This window comes from Phyllopteryx taeniolatus, chromosome 7 (assembly GCF_024500385.1).
Source record: "Phyllopteryx taeniolatus isolate TA_2022b chromosome 7, UOR_Ptae_1.2, whole genome shotgun sequence".
Lineage (NCBI taxonomy): Eukaryota > Metazoa > Chordata > Actinopteri > Syngnathiformes > Syngnathidae > Phyllopteryx > Phyllopteryx taeniolatus.
Window position 1 is genome coordinate 637,674 of NC_084508.1, and position 19,551 is coordinate 657,224.

The 19,551-nt window shown below is 45.4% G+C and overlaps 1 protein-coding gene across 5 annotated transcripts in view; it reads left to right on the top strand.

The window, feature by feature from the left end:
• Positions 1 to 19,551, top strand: part of nlgn1 (neuroligin 1) — a 345,371-nt gene that overhangs the window by 301,721 nt on the left and 24,099 nt on the right. For all 5 annotated transcript variants that reach the window (XM_061780578.1, XM_061780580.1, XM_061780579.1 and 2 more), the window contains one exon: positions 17,540 to 17,617. In XM_061780578.1, the coding sequence (XP_061636562.1) occupies positions 17,540 to 17,617 (78 nt within the window). The remainder of the gene's footprint in view (positions 1 to 17,539; positions 17,618 to 19,551) is intronic.

The following is a 19,551-nucleotide window of genomic DNA, read 5'->3' on the forward strand; positions in this document are numbered from 1 at the left end:
AGGATTTTTTTTTTTAGATATCAGACACCATGTCATTGGTAAAACACAGTACTTTGGTGTTCTTCTCACTGCAAAAACGTTTCACATCTTTGACAGCTCCATCACCAACTATTACCGTTTGGGGTGCCCTTTTTTTCTTCCATCCATCCATCCATCCATTTTCTGAGCCGCTTCTCCTCACTAGGGTCGCGGGCGTGCTGGAGCCTATCCCAGCTGTCATCGGGCAGGAGGCGGGGTACACCCTGAACTGGTTGCCAGCCAATCGCAGGGCACATGGAAACAAACAACCATTCGCACTCACAGTCATGCCTACGGGCAATTTAGAGTCTCCAATTAATGCATGTTTTTGGGATGTGGGAGGAAATCGGAGTGCCCGGAGAAAACCCATGCAGGCACGGGGAGAACATGCAAACTCCACACAGGCGGGGCCAGGGATTGAACCTGGGTCCTCAGAACTGTGAGGCTGATGCTCTAACCAGTCGCCCACCGTGCCGCCCCCTTTTTTTCTTGTATGATTTAATTTCATACCTTTAAGTGGTGGTGGGGGGTGAGCATTTTTGGCCAGGGTCTTGTCAAAGTAGCTCAAATCTATTTCTAAGTCTGATGTCAATGTTTTACATTGACTCGCATCCTTTTTTCTTGCCCTTCGCTGTAGCGACTGTCCACAGCCACTGACTTGCAGTTGAAGGAGCACGCAATGCAGGCCAGCCGGATTCCTCGGTAATCTGCTGGTGTTGCGTCCTCCCTTTTAGATGTTGTCCCATATCTTAGGGCTTTGCTCCCAGTAAATTCCAGGGAGAACTGCTGGATGATCCATTACCATTTCCACAGTCCACATCCGTCCTCTTTGTTGAGCTAAGTGGCTGTCTGTTAGCACACTTCTGCTCACCATTTTGAGACATCGGTAGAGTGGTTTCATTCCCCGACTGGCCATTTACATCCACATACAGTGGATTTTTGTTTCATCCTCTGACATCCTCTGCAGCAGTCCGTGATAGTCCTCAGTGGAAAAAGGGAGGCATCTTCATTGCTGGTCTTATTGCTAATATGGCAACAACTGACTGTATCTACAAAGAAAGTACAGTCCCACAGGTTTAAAAATATCCAGGAGTTGCTGCTTCTATTTTTTTTAGAAGAAAAACAAGCTTATCAGCAAGAAAAATTTAAACAGAGGCGAAGCAAGCAGAGGGGGCAAAAAAGCGTCTGCACTGTACGAGAGCGAGCGAGACGATATAGCACAATTTAACTAGCACAAGGTTCCCAATGTGCTGTACAATGCAATAAAAACAGCAAAAATCCAAAATAAGGATAAAAACAATAAAATAAAATAAAATGAGATAAAAACTACATTAAATGAAGGAGGTAAAATCAACATAAAATAAAATGCACTGCCAACAAAACACATGCACTACATCAGACAAGCTAACTGATGTTAAAAGCCAGGGTAAAAAGGTAAAAAAACTTAAGATCAGTGTCCACTTTTACACCCAGGTTGTTAATGATGGACTTTTGATATTGCGCTAAGGGACCCAAATCAACTAGGGTTTCAAAGAAGTGCCACCAAAGACCAAGACTTCTGTCTTTTTACATTAAAATTTGAAAAGTTAAGAGACACCCAGGCCTTAATATCATGTACGCACTCTAGCAATGGCTTAGCACAGTAGGAATCTGACTTTTTAAGGGGGCAAAAAGCTCACTGTCATCTGCATAGCAATGAAAATAAATAGCATGTTTCCTGAGAATTGAGCTGAGTGGGAGTAAATAGAGGGAAAATAAGATATCACAGATCTCCAGATTAGAAACAGACGAACCATAGGATAAAACAAGAGTCAGTGTGTGACACGTGCATGTGTTGGCCCAATTGTCGATGATGCTTAGAAAGTCACTCGCTAATTGGTTCTTGGAGCAACACACATGAATATTGCAATCACCAACAATAAGAACCCGGTCATATTTAGGCATAATATCTGACAAGAACATAGAGAATTCCATTAAAAAGTATTTGTTATATTTGGGAGGCCGATAAACTACCGCACACAACACTGTGTGTGAATGTCCCAGTTCAAACAGACTCAGTTCAAAGCTGGCGGGAGATGACAGTGATATCTGTTTGTATTTAAAATCACTCTTAAAAACAGTCACAATTCCTCCACCTCGGCCAGATATCCGGGGAGAATTGAAATGGCAGCACTCGTCAGGTAAAAGTTCCGTAAAGACACAGGACTAAGCAGCACTCAGCCAGGTCTCGCAGATAAAGAGGAAGTCCCGTTCCTGAGATATGAAGAAGTCCTTAAGGATAAATGTTTTATTCCCAAGTGATCTGGCGTTGACCAGGCCAAACATAGCAGGAGCTGGCGGTTCAGGGCGAACAATTGACGAGGAAGCCCGACACAGAGGGCACAGATACTCCAGATTCACTCCGTACCAGCACAGACATGGAGAGCAGGGGCCGCGGGGCTGGAAGGCCACATCGGAGCCCGCCAATGTAACCAAACAGGCAGGAACAGGGTCCAGGGAACGTTGAGTGACACACAGGCGAGGACCAGCTCCAAAACTACCTCGATCGGGATGTGCCAACCTGGCCCTCAGCCTCACAAGGCAGCCGCCACGCTTTCCCTGCCGTCCGTGCCTTTTATGGCAAGATGGTGGAACAAGAATGCGTCGGAGCTATGAAGGGATAGCCGATAGGAAAGAAGGCTCTGTTCCTCGCTCCCGTAATAGTTCAATTTACACAATTTCCAGCGGTGATCCTTAGTTCCAGTAGCGTTTGGCGGTCATAACCAGCAGGGAGTTGACGGTTTGTGCAAGTGTTGCAAACAGAAAAACCAACACAACAGGTGGACCAGCTGACGGTCTGTCTGACACTCTGGCGCCATCTTGCCACGTCACATCATCACATGATAGATAGTGGATATAGACAATATTATAATAATAGTGTTACTACTGTAGTGTATTTTAATAGTACCTTAATTTAGACATTCTCACAGTAAAGTATAGTGCATTTATAGACTGACTGCTTTAACCATGGGACCTTTGAACACTCGACTTCGAAGACAGTAATTGCTTTCTGGGGACAGTTTGCTTACCCAGCAGGTTCGCCTCCCTGCTGTTTACAGGACAATATGTCCTTTAGGTAAACTAGGAGGCGAGCCATAAACCGGGGACTGCCATGGTAATATCAAGATAACCGCCATTTGCTGGTTCAAAACCTGTCTCTTTGGTGCCATTGGGCGTACGGTTGACTCATGGACAGAGAAAAAAATTAAAAAAAACATTCGGACTGTGATGGATGCAAAGTTAAAAAGCCAGCATCTCTGATGGTATGGGGCTGTGTTAGTGCCAAAAAAAGTGACATGAACTACAGGTAAAGGGGAGTAGCTTTGCTGTTCAAAACCACTCAGGGGCGGTACTTAAGGATACGCCCGCAGATGCGAGACTTTATAAGCTTGTGGCCGAGAATTTCGAGGGGCTTCTTAGTGAATCTGACTTTGAAAACAGCTATTCTGACACACAGGCTTTTCAGCTTGCCACGTCACATCATCACATGATAGGTAGTGGATATATACAATATTATAATAATAGTCTTACTACTGTAGTGTACTTTTAATAGTACCTTAATTTAGACATTCTCACACCAGCAGCTCAGACCTACAGGCGAAAAAAAACCAACTCAGTACAAAGTCTAATACCATTGAAGTTGAGAAGTTGTGCAAAATGTAAATAAAAACTGTATAGAATGATTTTAAAATCCTTTACAATCCTTTGTAATTTTAACGAAGAGTTCGTCATGGCTAGACAGCAACACTTTTCTGAAATCATCAGTAAGAATTTCAACAATACTCGCACTGTTTGCTGTGGCTGACAAGCACGGTGAAGCAGCATTTATCTATTATGCTGCACACAAATGGAATAAGTTGCCAATAGAAGTGACCTCAGCCCCAAGTGTGCATGTTTTTAAGTCCAGGTTAAAAACTCTTCTTTTTTCATCCTTTTTAGAGCAGTGCCACTTTTGAATGATAATTCTTGCACTGTACGCTGTTTTAATTATATTTTTTTCCTCTTTATTTAGAAAATGCTTTTAGTCATCTAAAGCACATTGAGTTACCTTGTGTATTTTCAATGGGAGACAGGTCTGGACTGTAGGCAGGCCAGTCTAGTACCCGCACTCTTTTACTACGAAACCACGCTGTTGTAACACGTGCAGAATGTGGTTTGGCATTGTATTGCTGAAATAAGCAGGGGCGTCCATGAAAAAGACGTTGCTTGGATGGCAGCATATGTTTCTCCAAAACCTGTATGTACCTTTCAGCATTTATGGTGCCTTCACAGATGTGTAAGTTACCCATGCCGTTGGCACTAACACAGCCCCATACCATCACAGATGCTGGCTTTTGAACTTTGCGTCCATAACAGTCCAAATGGTTCTTTTTATCTTTGGCCCGGAGGACACGACGTCCACAATTTCCCAAAACAATTTGAAATGTGGACTCGTCGGACCACAGAACACTTTTCCACTTTGCATCAGTCCATCTTAGATGAGCTCGGGCACAATGGTCATTGCACCGGGCTATTGCTATATTAGTCATTCAAACTGCTCTAAATGCTAGAGGACCCTGCCTCTTTTTGCACAATCGTCAAAAACAAAAACAAAAATTCTACCGGCATTACCAGATTACAGATAACTATAAATTCCTTGTGTGTTTTTTGGACATACTTGGCAAAATAAAGATGATTCTGATTCTGATGTTTGCTTGTGAATGACTGAGCAATTCAGGGAAGCTCCTTTTATACCCAATCATGGCACCCACCTGTTCCCAATTAGCCTGTTCACCTGTGGGATGTTCCAAACAGGTGTTTGATGAGCATTCCTCAACTTTTTCAGTCTTTTTTGGAATGTGTTGCAGCCATAAAATTCTAAGTTAATGATTATTTGCTAAAAACAATAAAGTTTATCAGTTTGAACATTAAATATCTTGTCTTTGTCGTGTATTCCATTAAATACAGGTTGAACATGATTTTCAAATCATTGTATTCTGTTTTTATTTGTTTAACACAACGTCCCAACTTCATTGAAATTGGAGTTGTACAATTGCAAGACTGCCATACAAAGCGAAAGCCATATCTGACCCTCTAGCACAAAACCAATAAGAAGTCACACAGCCATGTTTTGAGCTATATACATGTTAAAAATGCTTTCCAATGGTGTATAGATTATGGTAATGAGTAACATTTGGTGAAGATATGTCCGTTTAAAGACCGGAAGCAACATTTCAGTGTAAGCCTAGCAACAAGGATGTTTTGTTTACACCACGAGGGACTTTATTACGGTCTCTTGTTGGTTCATACATGTAATGACATTTGAATTAAATCCGCAGGTGCAGCGAACCCCAAGCTTTCTGTTGATACCAGACTTTGTGGTTTTCCTTGTTTTGCATGTGGCAGTAGCCGATTTGCGTCGTTGATTTCCCGTCGTTGTTAGAGATTTCCCTCTCAATTAAGGCATTAAGGTAATAAATTAACATCAATTCTTACTGAGAAGTGATCTTTACCTTTAACTGGTGTTTGGATCACATCTGAAAATCAATCGTTTTCACATAGTCAATGCTTTATGGCAGTTACTTTTGTTGACGAAAAATGCTCGTCAGTCATAGTCAGCGACCTTTTCTTGTCACTGTACGAACAATAGTTCTGTGGCCGGGAATACATGCTAATACATGCCCTTTGGTCAGAAACACGACCAATTTGAAGAGACATTTACAGCCCAGGCATTCTGAAATCCATGCAGGTTAGAATTTTAAGTCAAAGAATGCATAAATATATGACTTTTATTAATCACTTCGGGTATATTAATCTTGTGTCCCGTGTCTTTCCAGCTGTTTTGCTAACCCTCCACTGTGTGTGTTTGTTTTCAATGAAGGCTTGATTTGATGAATCACTTTGTGGATTGGTGATTAAATAGGCTTATTAGGATGAGTATGTTGGATCACGGTTCACGGGGCAGGTCTGTCATAATGCCATAGAGAGCTTATTATATTGTAGCATTGCCTTAGCTTGCACGAAGGAATCAGGACGAGTAACGAGCTATCAAAAAAGTATTTATTTCAAAACAAATTATTACTGTCGGCCGTAATCACGCCAAAACGACATTAAACTAGTACTATATTTCCCGCAACCGACTCCATCTACTACGTGTCTCCCATGCACACACAATCGCTGCCTCTTTCCTCTCTGTCCCACCCCCTGACCTTCTCATCCAATCACGTCACGTTACCTTAGGGGCCTCCCAGACAATTGGAAATTACAGAACTCATGACAAATCTGCTTAACACAGCTGCAAGATTGCTACAATATCCATAGATATGGCTATCCAAGTACCACCATTATGACCAACAGTAAAATTCAGAAATATACTAGGAGAAAGTGTTCATCAAAAAAATAGCAGTGGTTGTATTCCTAAAAGCTCTATTTAATCTGGTAAATCACTGTAAAAATATGCATGGTGTGAACATTAACACTGTGTTTGAATATAGAAAATAAAATGTACTTAGATGGCTCAATTAGAAATGTATTGCACAATAAAAGATACATTAAAATTGTACCTAGATAAATATTTGATAGCATTTCTAAAAATGAATTTCAATGTATTGAACTCAAAGTTAATATTAATATATTAATATATATTTATATTAAAAATGTACTCTACTGGATTTAAAAAACAAAATCTTAAACCAGTGCACATTTAATTCAGTGATTCCTTCATGAGGGACCCCGTGCGTCACTGGTACTTGTACCACACTTTGAGAACTGCAGAGCTAGGTGAGTTAATGACCTTCAGAAAGTGAAGGGAAATTTTACATATTACTTTCTATCCATTTTTTTTTTTTAGTTGACTAAATCTACTGGAGTTTTCGTCGACCATAATTTTATGCTATTTCTCCAACTAAAACTAGAAAACAACAAACCATTTAGAAAACAAAATTATGACTAAAACAAAATTATATTTTAGTCAGAAAACTGCCTAATACAAAATAAAATTTGCTATCAAAATGAACACTGTTTTATGGACTCTAGCTCAACATAGGGCCGTGCAACTTCTGATTGGTTTTGTGCTGGACGGTCACATATACAGTATATTGCCAAAGGTATTCGCACACCTGCATTGACTCAGATATAAATTTACAGTAAATGACATCCCATTCTTAATCCATATGGTTTAATATGACATTGTGCAATTCATTCATTCATTGTGTATCTTAAACTCTTCTGGAAAGGTTTTAGGAGTGTGTTTATGGGAATTTATGACCATTTTTCCAGAAGTGCATTTGTGAGGTTACTCACAGCCCTATGGGGGGCACAAGTCAGTGCAAACTGTAGGCCGGTCCCAAGCCCGGATAAATGCAGAGGGTTGCGTCAGGAAGGGCATCCGGCTTAAAACCTTGCCAAACAAATATGAGCGTTCATCCAAAGAATTCCATACCGGATCGGTCGTGGCCCGGGTTAACAACGTCCGCCACCGGCGCCGTCAACCTGCAGGGCGCTGTTGGAAATTCAGCTACTGTGGGTCGAAGTCGAAGTCAAAGAAGAAGAAGAAGAAGAGGTGGAAAGCGGGTTCTTCGGCAGAAAGAGAAGAGGAAAACACAGAGCCTAGAACTGAATGTGGGGACTTTGAATGTTGGGACTATGACAGGAAAATCCCGGGAGTTGGTTGACATGATGATTAGGAGAAAGGTTGATATATTGTGTGTCCAGGAGACCAGGTGGAAAGGCAGTAAGGCTAGAAGTTTAGGGGCAGGGTTTAAATTATTTTACCATGGTGTAGATGGGAAGAGAAATGGAGTCGGGGTTATTTTAAAAGAAGAGTTGGCTAAGAATGTCTTGGAGGTGAAAAGAGTATCAGATCGAGTGATGAGGCTGAAATTTGAAATTGAGGGTGTTATGTGTAATGTGATTAGTGGCTATGCCCCACAGGTAGGATGTGACCTAGAGGTGAAAGAGAAATTCTGGAAGGAGCTAGATGATGTAGTTCTGAGCATCCCAGACAGAGAGAGAGTCGTAATTGGTGCAGATTGTAATGGACATGTTGGTGAAGGTAATAAGGGTGATGAAGAAGTGATGGGTAAGTACGGTATCCAGGAAAGGAACTTGGAGGGACAGATGGTGGTAGACTTTGCAACAAGGATGCAAATGGCTGTAGTGAACACTTTTTTCCAGAAGAGGCACGAACATAGGGTGACCTACAAGAGCGGAGGTAGAAGCACACAGGTGGATTACATCTTGTGCAGACGATGTAATCTGAAGGAGGTTACCAACTGTAAGGTAGTGGTAGGGGAGAGTGTGGCTAGACAGCATAGGATGGTGGTGTGTAAGATGACTCTGGTGGTGGGGAGGAAAATTAGGAAGACAAAGGCAGAGAAGAGAACCATGTGGTGGAAGCTGAGACAGGACGAGTGTTGTGCAGCTTTTCGGGAAGAGGTGATACAGGCTCTCGGTGGACGGGAAGAGCTTCCAGAAGACTGGACCACTGCAGCCAAGGTGATCAGAGAAGCAGGCAGGAGAGTACTTGGTGTATCTTCTGGCAGGGAAGGAGAGAAGGAGACTTGGTGGTGGAACCTCACAGTACAGGAAATCATACAAGGAAAACGGTTAGCTAAGAAGAAGTGGGACACTGAGAGGACCGAGGAGAGGCGAAAGGAATACATTGAGATGCGACACAGGGCAAAGGTAGAGGTGGCAAAGGCAAAACAAGAGGCATATGATGACATGTATGGCAGGTTGGACACTAAAGAAGGAGAAAAGGATCTATACAGGCTGGCCAGACAGAGGGATAGAGATGGGAAGGATGTGCAGCAGGTTAGGGTGATTAAGGATAGAGATGGAAATATGTTGACTGGTGCCAGCAGTGTGCTAGGTAGATGGAAAGAATACTTCGAGGAGTTGATGAATGAGGAAAAAGATAGAGAAGGGAGAGTAGAAGAGGCAAGTGTGGTGGACCAGGAAGTGGCAATAATTAGTAAGGGGGAAGTTAGAAAGGCATTAAAGAGAATGAAAAATGGAAAGGCAGTTGGTCCTGATGACATTCCTGTGGAGGTATGGAAGCATCTAGGAGAGGTGGCTGTGGAGTTTTTGACCAGCTTGTTCAATAGAATTCTAGTGCGTGAGAAGATGCCTGAGGAATGGAGGAAAAGTGTACTGGTGCCCATTTTTAAGAACAAAGGTGATGTGCAGAGCTGTGGCAACTATAGAGGAATAAAGTTGATGAGCCACACAATGAAGTTATGGGAAAGAGTAGTGGAGGCTAGACTCAGGACAGAAGTGAGTATTTGCGAGCAACAGTATGGTTTCATGCCTAGAAAGAGTACCACAGATGCATTATTTGCCTTGAGGATGTTGATGGAAAAGTACAGAGAAGGTCAGAAGGAGCTACATTGTGTCTTTGTAGATCTAGAGAAAGCCTATGACAGAGTACCCAGAGAGGAACTGTGGTACTGCATGCGGAAGTCTGGAGTGGCAGAGAAGTATGTTAGAATAATACAGGACATGTACGAGGGCAGCAGAACAGCGGTGAGGTGTGCTGTCGGTGTGACAGGAGAATTTAAGGTGGACGTGGGACTGCATCAGGGATCAGCCCTGAGCCCCTTCCTTTTTGCAGTGGTGATGGATAGGCTGACAGATGAGGTTAGACTGGAATCCCCGTGGACCATGATGTTTGCAGATGACATTGTGATCTGCAGTGAAAGCAGGGAGCAGCTGGAGGAACAGTTAGAAAGATGGAGGCATGCACTAGAAAGAAGAGGAATGAAGATTAGCCGAAGTAAAACAGAATATATGTGCATGAATGAGAGGGGTGGTGGGGGAAGAATGAGGCTACAGGGAGAAGAGATGGCAAAGGTAGAGGACTTTAAATACTTGGGGTCAACCGTCCAGAGCAATGGTGAGTGTGGTCAGGAAGTGAAGAAACGGGTCCAAGCAGGTTGGAACGGGTGGAGGAAGGTGTCAGGTGTGTTATGTGACAGAAGAGTCTCTGCTAGGATGAAGGGCAAAGTTTATAAAACAGTGGTGAGGCCAGCCATGATGTATGGATTAGAGACACTGGCACTGAAGAGAAAACAGGAAGCAGAGCTGGAGGTGGCGGAAATGAAGATGTTGAGGTTCGCTCTCGGAGTGACCAGGTTGGATAAAATTAGAAATGAGCTCATCAGAGGGACAGCCAAGGTTCGATGTTTTGGAGACAAAGTTAGAGAGAGCAGACTTCAATGGTTTGGACACGTCCAGAGGAGAGAGAGTGAGTATATTGGTAGAAGGATGATGAGGATGGAGCTGCCAGGCAAGAGAGCTAGAGGAAGACCAAAGAGAAGGTTGATGGATGTCGTGAGGGAAGACATGATGGCAGTTGGTGTTCGAGAGGAGGATGCAGGAGATAGGCTCTCATGGAAAAGGATGACGCGCTGTGGCGACCCCTAACGGGACAAGCCGAAAGGAAAAGAAGAAGAAGAAGAAGAAGACTCACTGATGTTGGACGCGAAGGCTCTCAGTCGCCACTCTAATTCATCCAAAACGTTTCTATAGGGTTGAGGCAGGGTTCACCCTACCCATTCGCCACCTTGCCAATGGCTAATTGAAACAGGATTTGGCAAAGCGAATATTGCCCATGTTCACCATGCTGGCGAATCAAAATTGCCTGTGTCAAGCCTCAAAAGCCCTTCCTGATAAAAGATAAAGTGTTCTGCCGTGTGTGAACAGCGTTAATGGGTTAGTTTTTTTCCCCGTTTGGTAAAATGCTTCAATCCACCGTTCAACCGTTGCTCGCTATAAGCAGTCAGGCTCACGGGCTTTCCCGGCTGCAGGGAGTAATGCATCGGGAAAGACAAGACCAGATGCCACTTGGTGCTGAATTAAAGCATGTATGTTTATTACTGCAATGTGCGTTTGAAGTGTCGATGGTCAATGTGTTCACATTTAAAGTTTTAAAATATGTGAATAATCATATTTATTAATCGTGATTTCAGTGTAAATCAAAATAATTGTGATTGTTTTTCCCCATAATCACCCAGTTCTAGTATCGCGTCCCCCTTCACATTGCGGAGGCGCGCAGCACCTGCAAAGCAAACCCAAACAAACATGTTGGATCATATAACCAATACCACTTGCTATAAATAAATTGGAACATTTTCAGCTAATCCATCTGAACGGTATCAGCAGTGATTGGCAGATCTCACTCATGGAGGATCGGTATCAGAATTGGCAGTATAAAACCCTGTTTGGAGCACGCCTAATATATATATGTTCAATTGTTACTGTCCACACAAAAAATGTCAGAATGGACGACTATGTCCACGACGCCGTCAACAACTACATATATTTAGGCCAACTTGTAACAATGGATGGCAATACAAGCACTGAAGTTGAGCGCCGTATAAAGCTTGCCTGGCAGCCTTATGGAAGGCTTAGTGTTATATTCAAGAGCACTCTTCCCTTTTGCTTGAAAAGAAAGGTTTTCGATCAATGTATTTTACCAGTCCTCACTTGCGGTAGTGAAACTTGAGTACGAATGCCAAAGTTATACAAAGGCTCCGTGTAACCCAAATGTTGAAAACAAGCATTCACGACAACAAAATTTGGAGCTTTAAGCGGTGCTAAGCCCTGTTGCTGTTGAAAATTAATAAATATGGTTGTGAAATAATTGACGAAATAAATACTGCCAAATGTATTCGCTCACCTGCCTTGACTCACATATGAATTTAAGTAATATCCCATTCTTAATCCATAGGGTTTAATATGACATTGGTCCACCCTTTGCATCCATCCATCCATCCATCCATTCTCTACCGCTTATCCGGGTCGGGTCGCGGGGGCAGTAGCTTCAGCAGGGACGCCCAGACTTCCCTCTCCCCAGCCACTTCATCCAGCTCTTCTGGGGGGATCCCGAGGCGTTCCCAGGCCAGCCGAAGGATGTAGTCTCTCCAGCGTGTCCTGGGTCGTCCCCGGGGTCTCCTCCCGGTGGGACATGCCCGGAACACCTCACCAGGGAGGCGTCCGGGAGGCATCAGAATCAGATGCCCCAGCCACCTCATCTGGCTCCTCTCAATGCGGAGGAGCAGCGGCTCTACTCTGAGATCCTCCCGGATGACCGAGCTTCTCACCCTATCTCTAAGGGAGAGCCCGGACACCCTGCGGAGGAAACTCATTTCGGCCGCTTGTATCCGGGATCTTGTTCTTTCGGTCACGACCCACAGCTCATGACCATAGGTGAGGGTAGGAACGAAGATCGACCGGTAAATTGAGAACTTCGCCTTTCGGCTTAGCGCTTTCTTTACCACAACGGATCGATACAAAGTCTGCATCACTGCAGATGCTGCACCGATCCGCCTGTTGATTTCCCGTTCCATTCTTCCCTCACTCGTGAACAAGACCCCAAGATACTTGAATTCCTCCACTTGGGGCAGGATCTCATCCCCGACCTGGAGATGGCATGCCACCCTTTTCCGACTGAGGACCATGGTCTCAGATTTGGAGGTGCTGATTCTCATCCCAGCCGCTTCACACTCGGCTGCGAACTGCTCCAATGAGAGTTGGAGGTCACGGCTTGATGAAGCCAACAGAACTACATCATCTACAAAAAGCAGAGATGCAATACTGAGGCCACCAAACCGGACCCCCTCTACGCCTCGGCTGCGCCTAGAAATTCTGTCCATAAAAGTTATGAACAGAATCGGCGACAAAGGGCAGCCTTGGCGGAGTCCAACCCTCACCGGGAACGAGTCCGAGTTACTGCCGGATATGCGGACCAAACTCTGACTCCGGTCGTACGGGGACCAAACAGCCCGTATCAGGGGGTTCGGTACCCCATACTCCCGAAGCACTCTCCACAGGACTCCCCGAGGGACACGGTCGAACGCCTTCTCCAACTCCACAAAACACATGTAGACTGGTTGGGCGAACTCCCATGCACCCTCGAGGACCCTGCCGAGGGTGTAGAGCTGGTCCACTGTTCCACGGCCAGGACGAAAACCACACTGCTCCTCCTGAATCTGAGATTCGACTTCCCGACGGACCCTCCTCTCCAGCACCCCTGAATAGACCTTACCAGGGAGGCTGAGCAGTGTGATCCCCCTGTAGTTGGAACACACCCTCCGGTCCCCCTTCTTAAAAATGGGGACCGCCACCCCAGTCTGCCAATCCAGAGGCACTGTCCCCGATGTCCACGCGATGTTGCAGAGGCGTGTCAACCAGGACAGCCCCACAACATCCAGAGCCTTTAGGAACTCCGGGCGAATCTCATCCACCCCCGGGGCCCTGCCACCGAGGAGCTTTATAACTACCTCGATGACCTCAAACCCAGAGATAGGAGAGCCCGCCTCAGAGAACCCACACTCTGCTTCCCCATGGGAAGGCGTGTCGGTGGAATTGAGGAGGTCTTCAAAGTATTCTCCCCACCGACTCATAACGTCCCGAGTCGAGGTCAGCAGCACTGCTTTCCTCTCCTGAGACGTCGGATGGTGGACCAGAATTTCCTCGAAGCCATCCGGAAGTCTTTCTCAATGGCGTCACCGAACTCCTCCCATGCCCGGGTTTTTGCTTCAGCGACCACCAGAGCTGCATTCCGCTTGGCCAGCCGGTACCCATCAGCTGCCTCAGGAGTCCCACAGGCCAAAAAGGCCCGATAGGACTCCTTCTTCAGCTTGACGGCATCCCTCACCGTTGATGTCCACCAACGGGTTCAGGGATTGCCGCCACGACAGGCACCGACCACCTTACGGCCACAGCTCCGGTCGGCCGCCTCAGCAATGGAGGCGCGGAACATGGTCCACTCGGACTCGATGTCCCCCGCCTCCCCCGGAACATGAGCAAAGTTCTGTCGGAGGTGGGAGTTGAAACTCCTTCTGACAGGGGATTCTGCCAGACGTTCCCAGCAGACCCTCACAATACGTTTGGGCCTGCCACGTCGGACCGGCTTCTTCCCCCACCATCGGAGCCAACTCACCACCAGGTGGTGATCAGTTAACAGCTCCGCCCCTCTCTTCACCCGAGTGTCCAAGACATGCGGCCGCAAGTCCGATGACACAACCACAAAGTCGATCATCGAACTGCGACCTAGGGTGTCCTGGTGCCAAGTGCACGTGTGGACACCCTTATGCTTGAACATGGTGTTCGTTATGGACAATCCGTGACGAGCACAGAAGTCCAATAACAGAACACCGCTCGGGTTCTGATCGGGGGGGCCGTTCCTCCCAATCGCGCCCTTCCAGGTCTCACTGTCATTGCCCACGTGAGCATTGAAGTCCCCCAACAGAACAATGGAGTCCCCAGCGGGAGCGCTCTCCAGCACCCCCTCCAAGGACTCCAAAAAGGGTGGGTACTATGAACTGCTGTTTGGTGCATAGGCACAAACAACAGTCAGGACCCGTCCCCCCACCCGAAGGCGGAGGGAGGCTACCCTCTCGTCCACCGGGGTGAACCCCAACGTACAGGCGCCGAGCCGGGGGGCAATAAGTATACCCACACCTGCTCGGCGCCTCTCACCATGGGAAACTCCAGAGTGGAAGAGAGTCCAACCCCTCTCGAGAGGACTGGTACCAGAGCCCAAGGTGTGTGTGGAGGCGAGTCCGACTATATCGAGTCGGAACTTCTCGACCTCACACACCAGCTCGGGCTCCTTCCCTGCCAGAGAGGTGACATTCCACGTCCCTAGAGCCAGCTTCTGTAGCCGGGGATCGGATCGCCAAGGTCCCCGCCTTCGGCCACCGCCCAGCTCACAGTGCACCCGACCCCTATGGCCCCTCCTACAGGTGGTGAGCCCATGGGAAGGGGGACCCACGTTACCCTTTCGGGCTGTGCCCGGCCGGGCCCCATGGGTGCAGGCCCGGCCACCAGGCGCTCGCCTTCGAGCCCCACCACCAGGCCTGGCTCCAGTGGGGGGCCCCGGTGGCCCGCTTCCGGGCAAGGAAAAACGAAGTCCATTGTTTGTCGTCATCATTAGGGGTCTTTGAGCCGTGCTTTGTCTGGTCCCTCACCTAGGACCTGTTTGTCATGGGTGACCCTGCCAGGGGCATAAAGCCCCAGACAACTTAGCTCCTAGGATCACTGGGACACACAAACCCCTCCACCACGACAAGGTGACGGCTCAAGGAGGGGCCACCCTTTGCAGCTACATCTTAAACTTTTGTGGGAAGGCTTTCAACAAGGTTTAGGAGTGCGTTTATGGGAATTTATTACCATTTTTCCTGGAGCATATTTGTCAGGTCACACACTGATGTTAGACAAGAAGACCTGGCTCTCAGTCTCCGCTCTAATTCATACAAAACTGTTCTTTAGGGTTGAGGTCAGGATTGTGCAGGCCAGTCAAATTCATCCTCATCAAATTATCTTATCCGTGTCTGTATGAACTTTGATTTGGGAACTGATGCCTAGACATGTTGGAAGAGGAAGGGTCCATCTCCAGACATGTTGGGACAGGAATGGTCCATCTCCAAATTGTTCCCACAAAGTTGGAAATATCCAATATCTCTTGGTATGCTGAAGCATTCAGTTTCTTTCACTGGAGCTCAGGGGCTAATATTTCTCTTGGCAATATAATGTATATATGCATAGTGTCTCTATCTGGAGGTGTGCTATGTACTTATAACCTGTGACCGAAAAACTCAATTGAAAACATTTTGGGGGAAAAAAGACAGACACCCGTCACTTCACTGCTCATATTTACAGGGCACTGCTGTCACACTTAAATCCTGTCGATGAGGATATTCAATAATTCAAACTGTTCAACTGTCAAAATAAATCAGAAAGAGAAATGTATGGAGACTCTAATTTCCAATATTAAAAACAGTGAGCAACGGAACTAGTGCATCTGTCATGATTTATCATACAAAGCTTTGGCTCATATTTTTCTCTTTCATCTTAATAATTTAAAAACGCAATCTGGAGGTGAATTAAACTTGTGTATTCTTCTTTGTGGCAAATAATAAACGTATGGGATATACAGTAGATACTATAGCTAGATACAGTAGAAAGACAAACAGTAGGGATGTAACGATTCAGTTCAGCAAGGACTCGATTTGTTTTATGATTTGTGGTTGCCAATTCGTTTCAAGGACAACATTGGTTCATTTACAACAAAGCGATATGATCTGAAATGATTCAGTGGGTGGAAATTGATTCAGTAACTTTTTAGCCCAAAATTGATTCAGTATGACTGTGAAATAAATACCTGAATACAGGACAAAACTAGTTATGGTCATTAAAGATGAAGATTTTCCTGATCTACTTTCCTTTTATGTGTCTTATTGTGTACTGTACCGTATGTGTTTTCTAATGGACGATGAGTCTGCTTAATAAAAGTTGATTGATCGATCGATTATATTGTTTTGCAAGAACACAAAGGGGAAGACAGCAACTTATTGTTATTTATATTATTTCAGCTATGATTTTATTGTTGGGGTATTTTTTTCCCCAAAGAATCAGAATCATTTGCCAAGTATGTAAAAAAAACACACAAGGAATTTGTCTCCGGTAGTTGGAGCCGCTCTAGTACGACAACAGACAGTCAATTGACAGAGAACACTTTTGAGACATAAAGACATTGACAAAAAAAACAGTCACTGATCAGTAAAGGGTTGCTAGTTATCTGGTAATGCCGGTAAGAGATGTCACACTATAACGTGTGCCTTGCTGGACCCAAAGTTTGAGTGACTGTTCTAAACAGTTGAATAGTAATGGATAGAAATGAAACACTGAGATTTTTATGAAGAACATCTTTTAGTAATAACGTTAATAATACATAGCGAGGTAAATAAATGCACAAACCTGTTCTCTGGAACACAAACTTGACCTTGAAACAGCATCCAGCAGTTGACATTGTCACTAGTTCTCCTCTTGTTCTTCCGAGTTTCCCCTCGAGGATACTCTGCTATCGTTGTTAGCAGCTCGCAAGCTAAACTAACCAGCTTGAAAGTCTTCAAAGTGCACGGCGATTTGCCATGAGCCTCACACGCGCATCCTTAATGATAATTTCTGTCTACCCTTCTTCTCATTTGCCATCCACCAGACTGACGGACGTCTTAAACTTAAGAAAAGTGCTTAAAAATAACACATACAGACACACATTCTGTGGTGTCTCATCCAACCACTAGGTGCACTACAGAAAGGACTGCCTAGATATGGGGGGGGGGGGGGGAGCGAAAAAGAAAAGGGACGAAGAAGAAAGTAGTCTTGATCTTGCTCTTGTGTGCTCACTGAAAAATCAAGCCAAGTATAAGGAATTACAAGCGTTTTTGTTGGAAATAGAAAACCTCTACAAAAAGTCTGGCATACTTAAATCCAGTGCGTTATTTCCTAGTATTGATACAATCGATTGATTACCTTTTAAAACGATTTAAATCCATATATTTACGCCCGGAAGGCTATCTTGCCGAGCACAGATCGATCAAGTTGGATCATAGGAATATAGGTAGGTAGGTAGGTAGGTGGGTAGGTATGTGGGTGTGTGGTTAGATAGACAGATAGATTGATCCTTTTTTTTTCTCCTTAAATTTTATCTCCCCAGGTTAATTTATGGTTGGAGCTGGTTCCTCATTTGCACAGCCTAAATGATGTCACCCATCTTATTCCGACCACCACCAAGGTAGGAAGTTTTATTTTTCTTCAATTCATTATTTACTGCCAATTCAAAATGATCCAGAGATCCTAAGAAACCCTTTTTTTAAAAAAAAGTACAACTAAAAACAAAGAAGAAAGGGATAGGGATTAGGTGTGGGCGACGCATATGCAGAAATGTCAATAGCTTCAATACCAGATCTTTATGCTCTAAAATCGATTTTCAAATCAAAACATTAATACTTTTTATACTTGTCATTTCAGGTAATGTCTCTCATAAAGAGCAACACAGTGGAAAGTGGAAAACTAAATTATTGACATCTTGTCTAAGAATACGCGGTTGGTGGGAGCTACTTTTTCTTCCACCTGGTTAAATGCGTGCACGCCACATTGCTCAGTTAGTTGCTCAGTCTCAGTCTGACTCTGTGTGATGTCAATATGGCAGAGTGTTAACAGAGTGATGTGTGGAGCTATTTCATCTCCACAAAGAGCCAAGATGCAGTTTGTAATTTTTGTGAAAAAATGGTAAGGGGTTGTTGCAACACAACAAACCTTGTAAAACACCTCAGGTTAAACCACACGTCGACAGAAGCGGAGAGCATAGTGTCAGGTGCTGCTGCTTGCCAAGATAGATGTCTCTGGCACTATCCATGTCCCAAGGGAGAAAATTTGGAGCTTTAAGCGGTGCTCAGCCCTGTTGCTGTTGGAAATTAATAAATATGGTTGTGAAATAATTGACGAAATAAATACATGCATCAACAAACAGCTGCATGAGTTTAGCTTGGAGTAATACAGTATGTGTATCACTGAGATAATCCCATCCATCCATTTTCTTCCGCTTATCTGAGGTCGTTTTGCGGGGGCAGTAGCTTCAGCAGGGATGCCCAGACTTCGCTCTCACCAGCCACTTTATCCAGCTGTTCCGGGAGGATCCCGAGGCGTTCTGAGGCCAGCCGGGAGACATAGTCTCTCCAGCATGTCCTGGATTGTCCCCGGGGTCTTCTACTGGTGGGACGGTTCTGGAACACCTCACCAGGGAGGCGCCCAGGAGGCATGCTATCTGGCTCCTCTCAATGTGGAGAAGCAGCGGCTCTACTCTGAGCCCCTCCGGATGACCGAGCATTTCACCCTATCTCTAAGGGAGAGCTCGGACACCCTACAGAGGAAACTCATTCTGGCACTTGTATCCGGGATCTTGTTCTTTCAGTTATGACCCACAGCTCTTAGATCGGAACTTAGATCGACCAGTAAATTGGAGCTTCGCCTTGCGGCTTAGCTCCTTTTTCACCACAACGTACCGATACCAACTGCTACCTCTACGCCTCAGCTGCGCCAAGAAATTCTGTCCATAAAAGTAATGAACAGAATCAATGACAAAGGGCAGCCTTGACGGAGTCCAACCGTCACCACAAACGAATACGAGTTACTGCCGGGAATCCAGAACAAACTCTGACACTGGTCATTTAGGGACCGTGGTCGTTTCGGGACAGCCCGTATAAGGGGGTTCGGTACCCCATACTCCTGAAGTATCCCCAACAGGACTCCCTGAGGGACACGGTCAAACACCTTCTTGAAGTCCACAAAACATATATAGACTGGTTGAGCGAACTCCCATGCACCCTCAAGGACCCTGACGAGGGTGCAAAGCTGGTCCACTGTTCAACAGCCAGGACGAAAACCACACTGTTCCCCGAATCTGAGATTCGACTTCCCGACGGACCCTCCTCTCCAGCACCCCAGAATAGATCTTACCAAGTAGGCTGAGGTGTGTGATCCCCCTGTAGTTGGAACACACTACAGGTGCAGGTCTTGATAGTGCACTGCTCCCCCTTCCTGAGACGCCGGATAGTGGACCAGAATTTTCTCAAAGCCGTCCGGAAGTCGTTCTCCATGGCCTCACTGAACTCCTCCCACGCTCTGTTTTTTGCCTCCGTGACCACCAAAGCTGCATTCCGCTTGGGC